The following is a 15,102-nucleotide window of genomic DNA, read 5'->3' as shown; positions in this document are numbered from 1 at the left end:
TGATCTGTTTAGTTGCACAAACCCAAAGATGGTTTCTCTCTAGACTCTTTTGAAGACACACTGGAGCAGATGAAATTGTGCTGGTTTCCTTTGCTGAAAAATGGAAAGTGCAAAATCCAAGATCTGGAGTATCTTGAATTACCTCAGGACCTGTCTCATACCTAAACAAATACAAAGAAGTGGCTCCCATCAGTGATACCTCCTTAAAGCTGCACTGGTTTGAAGTTAGAAATAATGGTGGTTTTATAGAAACTTCTCAAGTTGTGTTATTAAAGCATTCGGGATGGGAAACAATTTGCACTTTTTTTGCATGTGTGGAAAGTGACATTTACAAAAATCTAGTTTCTGGTTATTCTTTCTATCTTGAAGCTATTTTTGGCAAGTTGTAAATACACAGAAAAGAGGACTTCTCACGATATAATTGAGTACTGAAAATTCATTTAAACTCCAGAGATTGAATCCACAGACTGAAATTCATTGTAGGACTAGTATTCATCTTTCCTTGAAAAACAAAGAAGGGAATAAGAAATAAAAGAAACCAAACCCACTCTTCTGAACATTTGAATTGTGTTTTAAAAAGGAGAGTTTTTACTTTCCTTTTTTGCTTTTTTCTTTATTTTTTCTTCTTTTTTTCTTTCTTATTTTTCTTTCTCTTTTTTATTTTTTCTTTTTTTCTTTCAATAAGTAGTTAATAGATTTTTCCTATTTTATCATTGTCCTTCCATAGTGTTATAATATGCCTGAATCCTAAAGACAAAAGAAAAAAAAGACAAGGGAAGCAATTTTTATCTTAATTGGTAAATGAGGAGCAGTGTTCTCAATATCTGTATTTAGCATGAAAACAGCCATTAGAATTGCAGATTTTGCTATCCATTTTGTTTTGAGGAACTGACAAACGTACAATTTGCAATCCTATATAATTATAATCTGATGCTAGAGAACTGTAATTTCTACCAGTATCCAGAAATATACCATTTGAGTGTAAATTTTCAGTACACTTTGTGCAGGGATTAATGGCATAACCTTAGTGAGAATTACACTCATTGCTGCTTAGAATAGAAGGTGACTGCAGAGAATGAACTCAAACCAAGATGAAAAACCTGATTTCTCCAGTTCCAGCAAAGGGATACTAGATTGGATTATAAAGATAGTATCTGTGGGGGGAAAGAGTGGCAAAATACTCTGTTTCTAGGTTATTATCTATCAGGAAATGACACAAGTCTTCTCTCTCAAACTGTATTCTATAGAAACTGTAAAGCCACCTGTAAAAAGGAAAACTTCAAACTTCTACCAGAGTTGTAATTCTTATGGTGTTTTTCTTTAGTTTTGTTTGTTAAAAGAGTTTAAAAGAGACTAGGTAGTCTCCTTCACCTTTTCAATAAATTCAGAGTTCAATTTTACTATTCCTTTAACAATCCAATAACTACAACTGTATCTTTTTTTCCTATCCTGTCCTAAACACAGAAAGGGAGTGAGATCTGTGACTGAGTTGCTGCATTAGTGAATTACCACAGGTATCACCTCTTTCAGGAGCTGTGTGTTTGAACTGTGTCCCTGTGTTTACATCCCTACTGCAGGGAGAAGCCTCCCTGAACATTTGCAGAATTGACCCTGTTGTTGGGATCAGTGTTTTGTTTGGAATGCACTTCAAAATAATGTTATGCACTTCAAAATAATCCTATTATTTCAAAGGCCAGGATTGGTTTTAGGTTAGTTACTGCACCTATAATGCTTTATTCTCACATCACAAAGGTATTTCCAATGGCTGTTAAGACTTGTTAATCTCATTTTACAGGTGTCTTGGAAGGTTATGCTGTGTGATGTAAAATAGGTCCAGTGTGCTGACAACTGGACAGAGCCATGTTTCATGGAAGAGGTGTAAGGAAGGGAAAGGAGCCATCAAGGGCAGGTTTTCACTTGATCACAGTGCTTCACAGTCTTTTCTCTGTCAGAAGCACAGAGGTCTGTTCTAGGTCACATCTTTTACCACTGCAGCAGTACTGGAACAGAAGAGCTGTCATAGTCCCCTGAGGTCCAGGCAGAGAACTCTTGTTCTGCAGTGTTTGTGTGAGTGCAATCTCCTTATCCAGACAATACTTTTCCCTAGTTTTTCTGTTAATTGAATTTACAATTTGTTGTGGTCAGATGCTTTGTACACTAATGGGTTGCTTTCATTTGTGCATGTGTTTAACTATTTTAATGACTAAGATTGGTTGAAATTTGGTACTAAAAGAGAAACCAGACTGAGTGCTAGGGCTGGATCTTTCCTGTGGCTGGCAGCAATGTGTTTTCAATAAATGCACTTCCTGAAAGTCATGTCATTTGTCATCTGGATCCATCTGCATTGCAGGTAGTCTATTTCCAAGCCAGGACTTTTTTTTTTTTTTTTTTTTTTTTTTTTATAACTTCCCAATTTGCTCTTATCCAGGCACTTCTCATTGATCTACTTCAAATATAATTTCAGTGTAGCTCACGTAATACCCAAAGGCTACTGTGTGTTTGTGCTACATCATTCATGTTTGTTAAATTCACTTCTTTTGGGACATGGATTTTCTTTTAACATTACATTCATAGTTTGTGTATATTGAGGCAGGGCAAGAAGTAGCCCAGTACCTCACTCTTCCCTTAGGTGTTATTTTCATTACCTGCAATACACTGCTGTGTGCTGCCTTATTCACCTCTGTGTAACTGCAGAGAATCAATCTGTACAAATATTGGTTCAACTGATCTTTCCAGGTCAATAGTGACAACTTCAGGTTATTTAGAACATGCAACGTGCTTTAGGAAATAATTTTGCTTTTCCTCTCTTTAGATCTTCTTTTTTCTGGCTTTTTACCATCCTTACTGAGAGCTTTCAGCTTCGACATTTCAGGTCTTAAACTGTAGTTTATTTTTCTCAGGTGCTTCAGTTTGGTTTCTGGAAGGTGAATAACGGTTTTCTGACTGAACTCAAAGCTGGATCTTGTTGGTACAAAGCGTACCTACAGTGTCTAGAGGGCTCCTGTTCTCTTGAGGACTGTTTGCTCTTGGCCAGTGCTTCATTTTGTGTGTGTATATTTATATGGGAGTGTGTATGTGTATCCTGTAATACACCCCTCCTCCAATATTTTTTTACCTGGTTGTGATGATTTTTTTTTTTTTTTTTTTTTTAAATATTCTTCTGAGGAAAACTTTTTGGAGACTTGATTTCTACAATTTCTGTTGGTTTCACATATGCCTGAGGTTGTAACAATTGAAGATCTATTTTTGTGAACTGTGCTGGTTAAAACAGAGCACAAATACAATTGTGTAGTCGTGCTGAGGATCTGAGTGGAGTGTAACTTAAAAACTATCTGTGTGGAATTAAGAAAAAAGCCTCTGTGTTCCTGGTGTTATATTTTCTTTCAGTTAAACTTCTTTTATAATCTTCCAAACAACTCATTCAGGACACTGACGTTTTAGTTCTGTATGACTTCTGAAGCAAGGACACTGTTCACAGAATCTGGGAGGGACTTCTGGAGGCTGGAAGGCACCTCTGGAGTCTTTCAGTCCAATGTCCTGACTAAAGCACATTCAGCTATGAGGTCAGACCAGGTTGCCCAGGGCTTTATTCATTTAGGTCTGAATGAGAGAGTGAGAGAGAATGGAGACTGAACAACCCTTCTGGACTGCCTGGTGTTAGAGGACTGTGATTAGGTCTCTCCAAAGCCATCCCTTTTCCAGTCTGAACAAGACCAGGTCCCTCAACCTCTCCTCACAGGACAAGTGCTCCAGCTCCCAGATGCCATTAGTTACTCTCCTTTGGACTTGCTCAACATGATGAACATCTTTCTTGTACCAGGGGGTCTAAAACACGATGCTGTTTGATTTATGCAGTCTTATAATTATAGAGAAAGGAAGCATGTTTGTTAATCACTTCCCTTGATCTAATGGCTATGCTCCTGGCAGTACAGGACACTGTTGGCTGCCTTTGATGTCAGGGCATGCTGCTGGCTCATGTCCAGCTCACTGTCCACCAAGAACCCAGCTCCTCTTTGACCAGGAGGTCCCCCAGATTGTGTCATTGGAGGTGTGTGTTCCTTTCCAGGTACAAGGCTTTGTGTTTGTCCTTGTTGAATTCTCCAAAGCCCCTGTCAATCATTCCTTCAACTTGTCAGGGCCCTTCTGGGCAGCAGCTACACCCCTAGGGATATTGAGTGTTCCCCCCCAATTTGTCATCTCTGCAAATGGGACAAGGATTCACTCAGTTGTCTCCTCCAGGTCACTGATAAAGATGTTATCTCTTGCCCAGGTGCAAATACTTATTGTATGACTGGGGAGGGATGGATAAGTATTAACTGTGTATTAAAGTATTATTCTGTGTTGACTAACTGGAAAAATGCAGAGGGCTAAGAAGTTTTTGTTTTAGTTTTTAATCCCCAGAACAGAACTGTTGGACAGACATGAGTGTCTCAATGTGCAGTGGACAGTTAGATAAACTTTACTGAAGCAAATAGGACTAAAAATTCAGGAAGGTCCTGTTCGTTTACTGATTTTTAAGCTAGTTTGCCAGCCAGAATTTGGAGAGAAAATAAAGCATTTGGTTCTCTAATTATTTGTGCAACTACAAATTCAGTCTCTGCTATCAGCCATCTGCCCTGCAGGCATTACTTTTAGTGCCATTTGGATCACTGACACAGTGTAATCCTCTGCATCTTCTGGCGTTTTGCAGCTGACTTGGTGCTTAGAATTCAGACACAAATAGCTGTGTTCATATTCCTGCCATTTTTTCCCACTACCCTTTTGCTTTATCTCTTTTAGTCTTTCTAAGGGTCTTCAGAAAAGCTGCACAGGCAGGGGAAGCAGTGCTGTTCCCCTGGACAGGGATCCTTTTATGTGCTCTGGGAGAGTCACAGTGAAACAATTTTATTTCCCCTGAAGAAATGCAGCCTGCACCCCTGCAGCAGTTGTGGTGCCTGTACACAGGGTCAGTTTGGTGGGAACTGATGGGTGTACCTGTTGTGGCAGGGTGTCACCCTCCCTGATGTATGAACTTGCATGGGACAAACCCAAGAGCTTCTGCTGCTCGCTGGAGAAGATCAAACTAAGATTGAATGTCCTTGGGCTGCTCCTCAGAGAAGAAGATGGCCAGGCTGAGGAAAGAATTTCCTCATTTAACTCAGGTGACTGACCAGCTGCTCTGGGGTCAGAAAACCCTGATGTTTCCTAGCATGAGGGGAGCCCTCAGAGTCTTTCAGAGTGGTTTGTTTCATTTTACAGTCTTTGATTAGGGTGTGTGTCTGAGAAGAGCTGTTCTCTGAAGAGCTGAACTCAGCATACGGCATTCATGCAGGAGCTGATCTTATTTTATGGGGGGACTTGGGGCTGTTAGGACTTTTTAGAGATTGCTGGCTTCACTGGTTAGGAGTTGCCTGAATTTCTCCTATTTGAAGAATGTAACTGTGTGCCATTCCCTTTGGAGCATGAATTCAGCCTGCAGGTCTCTGACCCTGTTAATGGGCTTTTACAGTAGCATTTCATCAGTGCTGCTGGAAAGCTGCTTCCTAAAGGCTTAACAGTAACATTATCCAGAGCAGTTGGGTTTTATGGAACTACAGAGACTTTGTGGAAGTATAGAGATTATAGAGAAGTGTAATTGGGTGAATATGACAGATGGTATCCAATAAGCCAAGTGCTATCTCGTTGCAGGAATTTTATTTCATATGTTTTTAGAGACTTTGTAACATTTAAATGGCACATAACACCAATTCATGTCCTTTTGAGTTGGCGTTGTCCTAAAACATCCCCTAACCTGCTTTTCTCAACACAGAAACATACCAGCTTGCTTCACAGCAAGAGTGTGTGGAAAAAATAAGAGTGATCTTGAGGATTAGTCTGATATGATGTAATTTTTTTTTTTGCTTTTTATCTGGTTTGATCATCCATTGCTTTGGAGTTGCAGTTGGTATTCAGGCAGAAGAAATTCAAGATGAAAATATCTTTAATTTTTCATTGCTTCTGGTTTCTTATCCAATTTGTCGTATTTTTATTATGTGAACTGGTTGTTTCAGGTATCCCTGACTATTCATTTCACTTGTTCAAAAGTCCCTGATTTCATGTAGAATTTTTGATTTTTGATGTAAGGGAAGTGTTATAATGAAGGAGCAGAAAGAGAAAACAAGAGGGTGACACTTTGAAGCAGTGTATGAAAGTGTAGTGGTAGTACACATGTTTGCTTGTTTGAACAGGAACACTTCTCAGTGCAGTTAGTGCTGGGCTGCAGAGATGTAATAGATGTGATCTTTGACTTTTGTCCTGGAAAAAAAAAAGGTTTTGTTATGAAAAATGTTGCTTTATGAAGAACTGTCAGGAAGGAACAAAAACATTGATTCATTTTCAGGCAGAAACAATAGAGCTGCTTTACAATGGCAGACCTTTTATATTAATAAATAAATAAAATCAGTGGCTATATGCATCTTGCACATTCCAATTGAAAGCATTTCTTGCTCGTTATTTTGTATTGCAACGTCCTGATGAAATGCCAGAAATTTGCACGTTCAAAGGGTAAAGGTGAAGTACTTGCTGTGAAATGTGTTATTTGAATTAAGGCTTTTCTGATTTTACTTAAATCACAATCAGCCCATGTGGAATTGCAGTAAAATGTAGCAAGACGATGATTTAAAGAAGCTCCTGCTTCTGTTCATCTCAGAAGTAAATTGTGGAGCTTCATGTAATGATGGACTGCCCAGGGAAGTGGTGGAGTCACCGTCCATGGAAGTGTTTAAGGAAAGGCAGATGTGGCACTTAGTGCCATGGTCTGGCTGATGTGGTGGTGTTAGGTCATAGGCTGAACTGAATGACCTCAGAGATCTTTTCCAGACTCAATAATTCTGTGATTCTGAGATTTCTGTTCTTTTTGAAGGGCAAAGGCTATGTTTCTACTGCTAGACTTGTTTTTTCCTGAAAAAGAACAGGGGAGGTTCTCGATATCAGCTCTTGGACCCTGGAGCATCTGTCAGAGTGCATGGACTGACAGGCACTGTGGCAAGATCACCTGCTAAAGCTTTTTGCAAGGTTTCACTGAAGTGTGGGAAAAGGGTCAGTGGTGGTTACACAATCACATCACAGGGTGGGCTGCAGATGGGTTTGAAAGCAGCAAGAGTGAGGGCCAGATGGAATTGGCATGGAAACAAAGCTTAGTATTTCTATTTATTTATTTATTCATTCTTTCACCAACCTACCCATTTATTTATTTCTTTATTAAAAATCTGATGTTTCTTAATAGAAAACCTAAGGAGTCAACCATTCTCAGGAGAGTTCTTCCACTGAAAATCAGAGAATCTGAAATACTGGTTGCTAATCAGCAACTCCAAGGTCCACTGGTCCTTTAGAAAATATTAACAAAATGCACAGTATTGGACCAGAGTGCTTTGCAATTCCAGCAGAAGAAAATCTAGGCTAAGTTGGATCCTCTTTTAATTTGGATTTGTGTAATAAATATTTAGACATGAAGAAAAGACAGAGCTGCAGCTTTTCGCTGCCACTTGGATTGAGTAACAGTGAAAATGGTATTTTAAAACAGGATTTCATAGTAATGAGATTACTTTTATGGCCTTTTTTAAACTGTAAAGGATTCAAAAGAGTGTTGTATCTACCTAGTGGGAATAAGGCATTCTAGTCCAAGTCCAGTAGTCTGGAGGGGGAAAGAATTACTGAAATAGCTGATCCTGTTCTACTGAATCTTGGTATCATTGAAGAAAGGGGGAGTTCTGTTGTAGTTGTTAAATGTTATGGCTTAAATAATGCAATGCTTGTAGTTAATGCATATTTTCAAAAGGATTGTAGAAACAACCCAGAGCTTCATGACATACAGAGTGGGACAATGAAGGACCTGGAAGTTCCAGACAAGGCTGTCAGCTGATTTTCAAGGCATGCTGCTTTTGGTGTCAGCTTTGATTGCATATGTTCAGAGGCTTGAAAGACAACATCTTGCAGTAGAAGGGCAATATGGAGAGTTGTTTTAGTGTTAATCAGTACAGACTACCCATGTCTTCAGACTGCTGTTTGCTGTGATGTTGCTTAGACACCTTGTCTGTGATGGAGAATTTAGAATTATAGCCAGTGCAGCGTAATGCTCCAAACCATTATATTCACATAAAGATAATTACTGAACTGGTGATTTATGGGAATCTCTGAGATGCATATATATAGCTCATTTAACATATCTGATGGAGTCAACACAGTCTGATTTATAAAGTAGAAGTGGAGAAGAGCTCAGAGGTTTCTCTATAGCTCTGCAAATGACTGGTGGGCTGGAGCAATAGTGGCTCTTGACCTCTCTGCTGCATATCCATGGCTGCCTGCACAGTTCTTAGTGGTCTGTATTAGCATTATTACATGGGTTAGGCCTTTTTCAAGTGCTGTCTTAAACGAGGAAGATTTGTTCAGGGCCATTAAACTTAAAACTTTATACTTGGACATCTTTTCCTCAATTGTTTGTCCAAATGTATCCATTTGGGTGGTTTTACTTTCCAAGCAATAGAGCTAATATGTATTGCAGGGGTAGTGAAACACTTGAAAAAACCCTGATTCTCTATACCATGGAGGAATGTAAGTCTTCTTTTTATAACTTGTTTCTGTAATGTATCAAACAAAGGATACTTGTAAAGCAGAACATTCTTGTGAGAGTGAGAGTTTTTATCTTTGATACTCTTTTGTGAACTATGTGTAAATGCATTACCTCTACAAGAGAATATGGAATTTCATAGTACTTGTCCAGCATAGTTTCATTCTGCGGAATATCAGCTTTTTGTAATGTGTAGCCTGAGTATAAATTATAAGAGGATGATGCTACCAATAATGCTTAATTATGAAGCTTTGATACAGCTGGCATTGGAAAGGTGGCATTCTGGATGCCTTTATTAGCTCTAATAACTCTACTATTATGTTACTGTCTCCTAAAGGGTATATAATAAAACATAGGAAGTTAAATTTTTAATGAAATTTCTATTGCAATACAATTAGGTTATTTGTAGGTCAAAATTCAGGTTTGTTTGTCCTGCATGGTTTCTTTTTTGCTTTTTTTGATTCTTGAGGGTGATTATAAAAAAGGGGGCTACTGGTATGAAAATGTTTTAAGAGAAAATGAATGCTACTTGTAAGAGGCTATTTTTTTCTTCTATAAAATTATTTTCCTTGTAGATGATATATTAAAGTTTAAAAGATTTAATTACCTGCATTCAATGTTTAACCATAATGTTCTTACAAAAGAGACCTTTGTTCTCCAGAAAAATAAAGTGCAGTTTGTAGTTCAGTGAAATGCTCCACAAAAATAGTTTTTAACATCTAATTAGTTTTTAACATCTAATAATGAAAATTATTGAATTTCCAGGAGTTAATCTCCCAAGTAGCAATAATCAGCAGACAGAAACATAGCAGTGCACAATACTGTTTGTCTTGCCAGGCTCTGAAAGTTGAAGGGCACAGCAATCAATGTGACTTTTCAAATATTCAGGAATAAATTCTGATTTCCAGAGTGCAGAAGATTAGACAGTTAATTTTCCTGATGTAATTTCAAGTTCTGCTGAGTTGCTAAGCAGCTCTCTTATGCTCCTTACCTTTTCTATGCTTTATATGCAAATCTCAATCAACCCTTGTTGCTGTACACTTTGAGGTTTTGCATTAGATGACAGTGAAGAAGAAAACAAGGTGTAGACTATGGACTTTGCATTTCCTTGGGAACTGCTGGAATGTGTATTTCTATTGAAGTTAATGTGAAACAGAGTTTTCGGGTTTTCATGGACTGCATTTAAATTCTCTTGAGCCAACTTTTGCAGCTCAGGGTGGGTAAACTTCCATAGAACATACTGAGAGTTTTCTATGGATAACTCCTGCAGGAATTTGCTCCAATGATTGGTGTTGGGTGTTGTTTTGAGTGATACATTTGTTCCAATTATGTACTCCTTGTCTTTCCAGTGTTCTGGATGATGAGGGGAGCAGCCTGCGTCAGCAGAAGCTTGACAGACAGGTAAGATTTTGGAGGGGATCTATTTGCTCTGTGAAGTTGAGATCTTGGAGTAACAAAATAGCTGACATTTACCTGGCAGTTGATAGAAATCAGAGTGCATCCTCTGATTAGGGCATGCAAGAGAGGTCTGGACATTAAAGTTTACTTAGAAGTTTAACTTGCATTTAAATTTTTCTTATGACTGGTGTTTGAATGATTCTTACTTTTACTGCCTTGGTCTTGGTTTGAGTTGACTTAAAATGTATTTGTTACCCCTTTGATGGACCAGAAAGGACAAGAGGTTGTGGCAGACATACCAGCCAACACAGGTTTTACACAATGTCTTCCTTTTGTTCCATGGATTTGGTCTTTTTGGCTGTAAACTGGTGGCACTGTTTGCTATGTTGCCTATTTTGCTACTGTATTCCTACATGACTTGTATAAGAAAGGGATTCAGACTCTCTGTCATGAAATCTCAGGGAATTTTGCCATCAAGTTTTAATGGGGTTTGTGGTTTCCACGTTTCCCTAGATTTTTCCTTGGTTGCTTTTTCACAAAACTTTATCATGATTAGAGTTAGACCTTGTGAGTTTAATTTTATTTTTTGAAAAGAAATTGCATTTCTTTTCCCACTTTTTTATCACCTTGCATGTCTACCAGCATCTCATTTTCAAATGCAAATGCTTTATATTTATATCATGATGCTGTATTAGAGTCTGATTGAAGTACTGTTGAGGTGTTCTACACTTGTTTTTCAGTTTTAGTCCATCTCCTTTCTAAAAGCAAAACATCACTGGGAATGGTAAGGCAATAGATAAATAAAATTATCAGTCCAGCTCTCTAATGTTGTGGAAGAAGGCTCAAAGAAAGATGTGCCTATGGTGTCATTGGATGCTGAAAGTTTTAGGTTTCAGCAGGTGTAGCTGAGAAATTCAAGTATTTAATTAAAGTTCATCTTGTACAGTTGTTAAATTAGGCTGCTGTCCAGCATTGTCACTTGATTCTAGTTTGCAGATTACCTGCTTTTAATTTACAGAGACATAAACTGGCATCTCTGCTTCGTGCCCTTGCTTACCCTCCCATTGCTTCACAGCTTCACAGCCAGTACTTTCACACTGTTGCATTCCCAAGGGTTATTTCCAAGCAAGCTCTGACAGCTGGTAGACTGCTCAGAAAGATCTATTTTAATTATTTGCCATTTTCAGCAGACGGTGTTTTAGCAGTGGATTGGTTGCAATTTTTTTTTTTGAAAGATTTCCTATAACCTGATATCCCCATATCCCACTTACCAACAGCTGCCACTGGAAAACTGGGGAAGGTGTAACAATACCCACTGTTTTTCACCACAGATTGCTGCTCCTTGGAGTCCAGTAACAGACGCTGTTCTTTGTGTTTTCCTCAGCGAGCATTGCTAGAACAGAAGCAGAAAAAAAAGCGCCAGGAGCCATTAATGGTTCAGTCCAACGTGGACAGTCGCACGAGAACACGCAGAATGAAACAGTCGGAAGAACAAGCGCCGCTGGTTGAATCGTATCTTAACAGCAACAGCAGCACCATATATCATGGTATATGGATATGATCTATTGCATGCATGGTTACTGCAAGTGCTAGTATTTTGCTCTCCATGCTATGTTTATGCTAATGAGAACAAAGGTGGTTGATTCTGGTATTTTAGTAAATGGATGATATTCTTCACTTATATTTCGGGATAAAAACATCAGGGCTTGCAATGCTAGCCTGACAGGAGGGAGGGAAATAGCTGCCTCTTTAGTGCTTTGGGAAACAGAGAGTAGTTTGTCCTTTCTGCCATGAATATTCAAGTGTCTTGGTTCCTACTGAAGTAAAGCTCATTCTGTTCCATTCTGTGTATTCCTCCATATATAATTTTGCTTTAGCCTGACAGTGTTAATGGTAATTTTTAAACCCGTTAACTGGTTTCAGCTAAGTTTGAATAGAATAATTTGAAAGATACTCTTTTTCTGCAAGGTTCATTGAAAGAGGTGCGTAGGTAGAGAAGAACATTTCAAGCTTGTACAACATGGTTTATGCTTTCTCATTAAAGATTACAGAATCCAGAAGAAACAGAGCTGCTTCAGGTATCACAGCCATAAGGAAAAAAAATTTAATGCTGTTTTTGTGCATCAAAGAATTTCATAATCAGAAGCAAATCTCAAGGAAATCCGTTGTTACTTAGTTCTGTTCTCATGTGGCCAATGCTCACTGGCCCTGGTGAGGGCAGGTGCATACATTTTCTCAGAATTTTGAAGACAGGAGCTTGGGTAACCCCTGTTCAATATTGTGTCTCCTGTGGATCTTATTCCAGGTTGCTAACACCTCCAAGAGTTATAGAGAACAGTAATTTTCATATTTTCTTCTCTTGCAGAATGTTAAGTCAAATTTGATTCACAAGGGATTCATAAGCCTCAGTAGAAAAAGGCTTCTTTCCCTGACTATTGATGGGTGTGTGCTACACAGAGTTGGTACAATGAAAAAAGAGAGTAGAAGACATGAGCTGAAATCTACTGACAGTGGGAATGCAGATTGCTGCTTTCAGCTTGGGAATGCTCCTAGGTGGCAGAGTACTTAAGGTTTAACCTCTAAGACCTGAAATCTAAGATGCCTTTGTGACTTTACTTCTGGGAAAAAAGACAAAACCAAACCACCTGGTATCCCTAAATCAGTGTGTTCTAAATTTTTCTCTCAGACCCCTTCAGGATTTCACAAGGTCAGATAAGCAAAAAAAAAATAGCAATGTTTCTCATATTCAGCCCAGAGTTTTTTAATCCCTGGAGACAGCTGTCATTGTAATAAACTTTGCAGTTAGCAAAAGCCAGTTTAGGAGTATTTAATTACCTTGTAGAGGGTTTTATAGCCATGTAAAATCCTTTGTTAGGGACATTGCATTTGAAAATACCATAAGAACTCCAGAAGTGTCCTTTTTTTGTTGTGGTCTTCTCTGGGAATATACTTAGTGACCACTTTTGCATGTTATATAGATAGGTTTTGATGGCCATTTTTAACTATGGGATTCAACATCAGGGTTGGCTCTGTTTTTCCTGTCAATGAAAACATTTGTATGTGGGAGGGTCGGATGCATGAGACAGCTGGGCTGTTTCTAAAGAACTATTCTGCTCTTTTCCGTTCATTTGTTTCTGTTATGGGCATGCTGATTTTAAGTTAAGAATGACTCTTTGATGGAACTTGATGTGCTGCTGAATGAACTACATTGCCTGGATGAGCATGTTTGTGAAATCAATTCCTGTACTGCAAATGCTACTCAAAGAACACTTCTTTCCACCTACCATTCTCCTCTACTCTCTTTTTTTCCCGTGTACTAATTCTGTGTTGCACAAAAGTGCTTGTTGATTTCAACAAATAATTGGATGCCTGTGAGGAGATATCTCTATGGTACTTTGAGCAAAGTAGGTCAAAGACAGCATCTCAGCAATTCTTAGATGTTAGGCTTTCTGCACTGGGAAATTTTCTTTCATGCCCTGCTATAGCTTATTCTGATGCAGTTATATGTGCTGCAATGGTTCCCTGATGGGCAACTCTGCTCTGGAATAAAAACTCGTTTCATTCCAGAATAATTATCAGTGTGTGGAGTAAAAAGTCAAAGATGTTTTTGTTCTAGAATAGAACATCAGCCTGGTGATCTGTTTGTAGGTGGGTACGCTGGAACAGTGTATTTCACTAGTTAGCTGAGCATAAATTTTTCCATTTAAAGGAGCCCTTGGCTGCTTTGGAACCTCTGCAGGGGATTGCAGCATGATTGCTACAAGTCCTGTGGCTGCAGGTGTATCTTGCTTTATCTAGCTTGGAGCTAAAGGGAACTGCAGGTAAATTTAAGATGCAGTAGGATGGAGGAATATTAATAAAGGGTGTGTGACAGTTCATCTGGGGCAGCTCCCAAAGGGGATAATACAGTTGTGGCTTTTCTACACCTGTGTTGATCAGGGTTGAAGATGCTGGTACCAGTTCAGTTTAGCATGAAGAGGAGCAAGTGCAGGGATCTTCTGAGTTTCTTTTTTGTTATTTTAATAAATAATGAAATGGCTCTGCTGAAAGCCTGTCTCTATGGAATAAAGAGGTGGATTGCCAGGATCACCATACTTTTTTCCTAGGTGTCTTCAAAGCAGCAAGGTGATATGTTGGTAGGATGAAGTAGTATCATTGTTCCTTGCCAAGTGTTACTAGCAATTCCTCTGGATGCCATGAGACTTTGAAGGAGGTGGGTGCCCTTCCACTGTGTAAGGGACTCTGCAGAATTCACCATCCACACATCTCCAGATGGCTTTTTTCCTTAGTTCTTGCCCCTGTTTCACTCAGAGGTGATTTTTTTCAGATCCTGTAGCTTGTAAATTACTTGTATGTAGTATACCTTTAAAAAATATTTTGGTTGCTGGCATAAATTGAATAATAACACCAGAAGTGTTAAGTGGGAACAGGGTAGCCCAAGGCAGAATGAATCCTTGGCCCTCTGGCCCATTAGTGGTCAGTTTGAGGTCACACAGTAGCCAGGGGTAACTGCAGGTCAGGTAACCCATCTGTACATCAAGTAGAACCAAGCATGCAGGAAATTGCTTTTGTTACTTGGCAATGACTATTGGGATACATTTCATGGGACCAGAACCTCCTGTTCTATGATCTGGATGTCTAGGAGCACAGGCACAGTAGCAGAAGTAGTTTTGTGGAAGTAATATATGGTTTTGGGATGGCATTTGTAGGTTAGACCCTGAAGTCTGTCTGCCTTTTCAAGCAATAGGCATCTTTTCATTAACTTCCTTCATGTCTGGCTCCAGTAGTTACTGTTACAAATAATGTCTCTCTCTCCTGCAGTACCAAATGCAACTTCTTTGCTATGTCATAATTATAAATAGAAAAATAAGCATCAATAAGATTTTGTATTTATATTAAGATTAATTGCATATAAAAGACAACAGATCATGTATTCCCTGGAATAAATTTAATCCTTCTTTGTAGGAGAGACCACTTACAAATTGCTCTATCTTCTCTTTCTTGCATTCTTTTAGTTTTGATTCAGTGTCCTTCATAAGGACATACTACTACTTCTTTGTTTAAAGTTTTTATTAAATTCTGTCTGCCATTCTGCAAAGACCCCCAGTCACATCTACAGG

General features: G+C 38.7%; 1 protein-coding gene across 9 annotated transcripts in view; it reads left to right on the top strand.

Moving 5' to 3' along the window:
* TUB (TUB bipartite transcription factor) overlaps positions 1-15,102 on the top strand; it is a 120,001-nt gene that overhangs the window by 63,683 nt on the left and 41,216 nt on the right. For all 9 annotated transcript variants that reach the window (XM_071762483.1, XM_071762484.1, XM_071762487.1 and 6 more), the window contains exons 2-3: positions 9,934-9,985; positions 11,367-11,529. In XM_071762483.1, the coding sequence (XP_071618584.1) occupies positions 9,934-9,985; positions 11,367-11,529 (215 nt within the window). The remainder of the gene's footprint in view (positions 1-9,933; positions 9,986-11,366; positions 11,530-15,102) is intronic.

This window comes from Heliangelus exortis, chromosome 18, assembly GCF_036169615.1.
Source record: "Heliangelus exortis chromosome 18, bHelExo1.hap1, whole genome shotgun sequence".
In the NCBI taxonomy this organism is placed as follows: Eukaryota; Metazoa; Chordata; class Aves; order Apodiformes; family Trochilidae; genus Heliangelus; species Heliangelus exortis.
The sequence above is the reverse complement of the archived record's forward strand: the minus strand, read 5'-3'. Positions and strand labels throughout refer to the sequence as shown.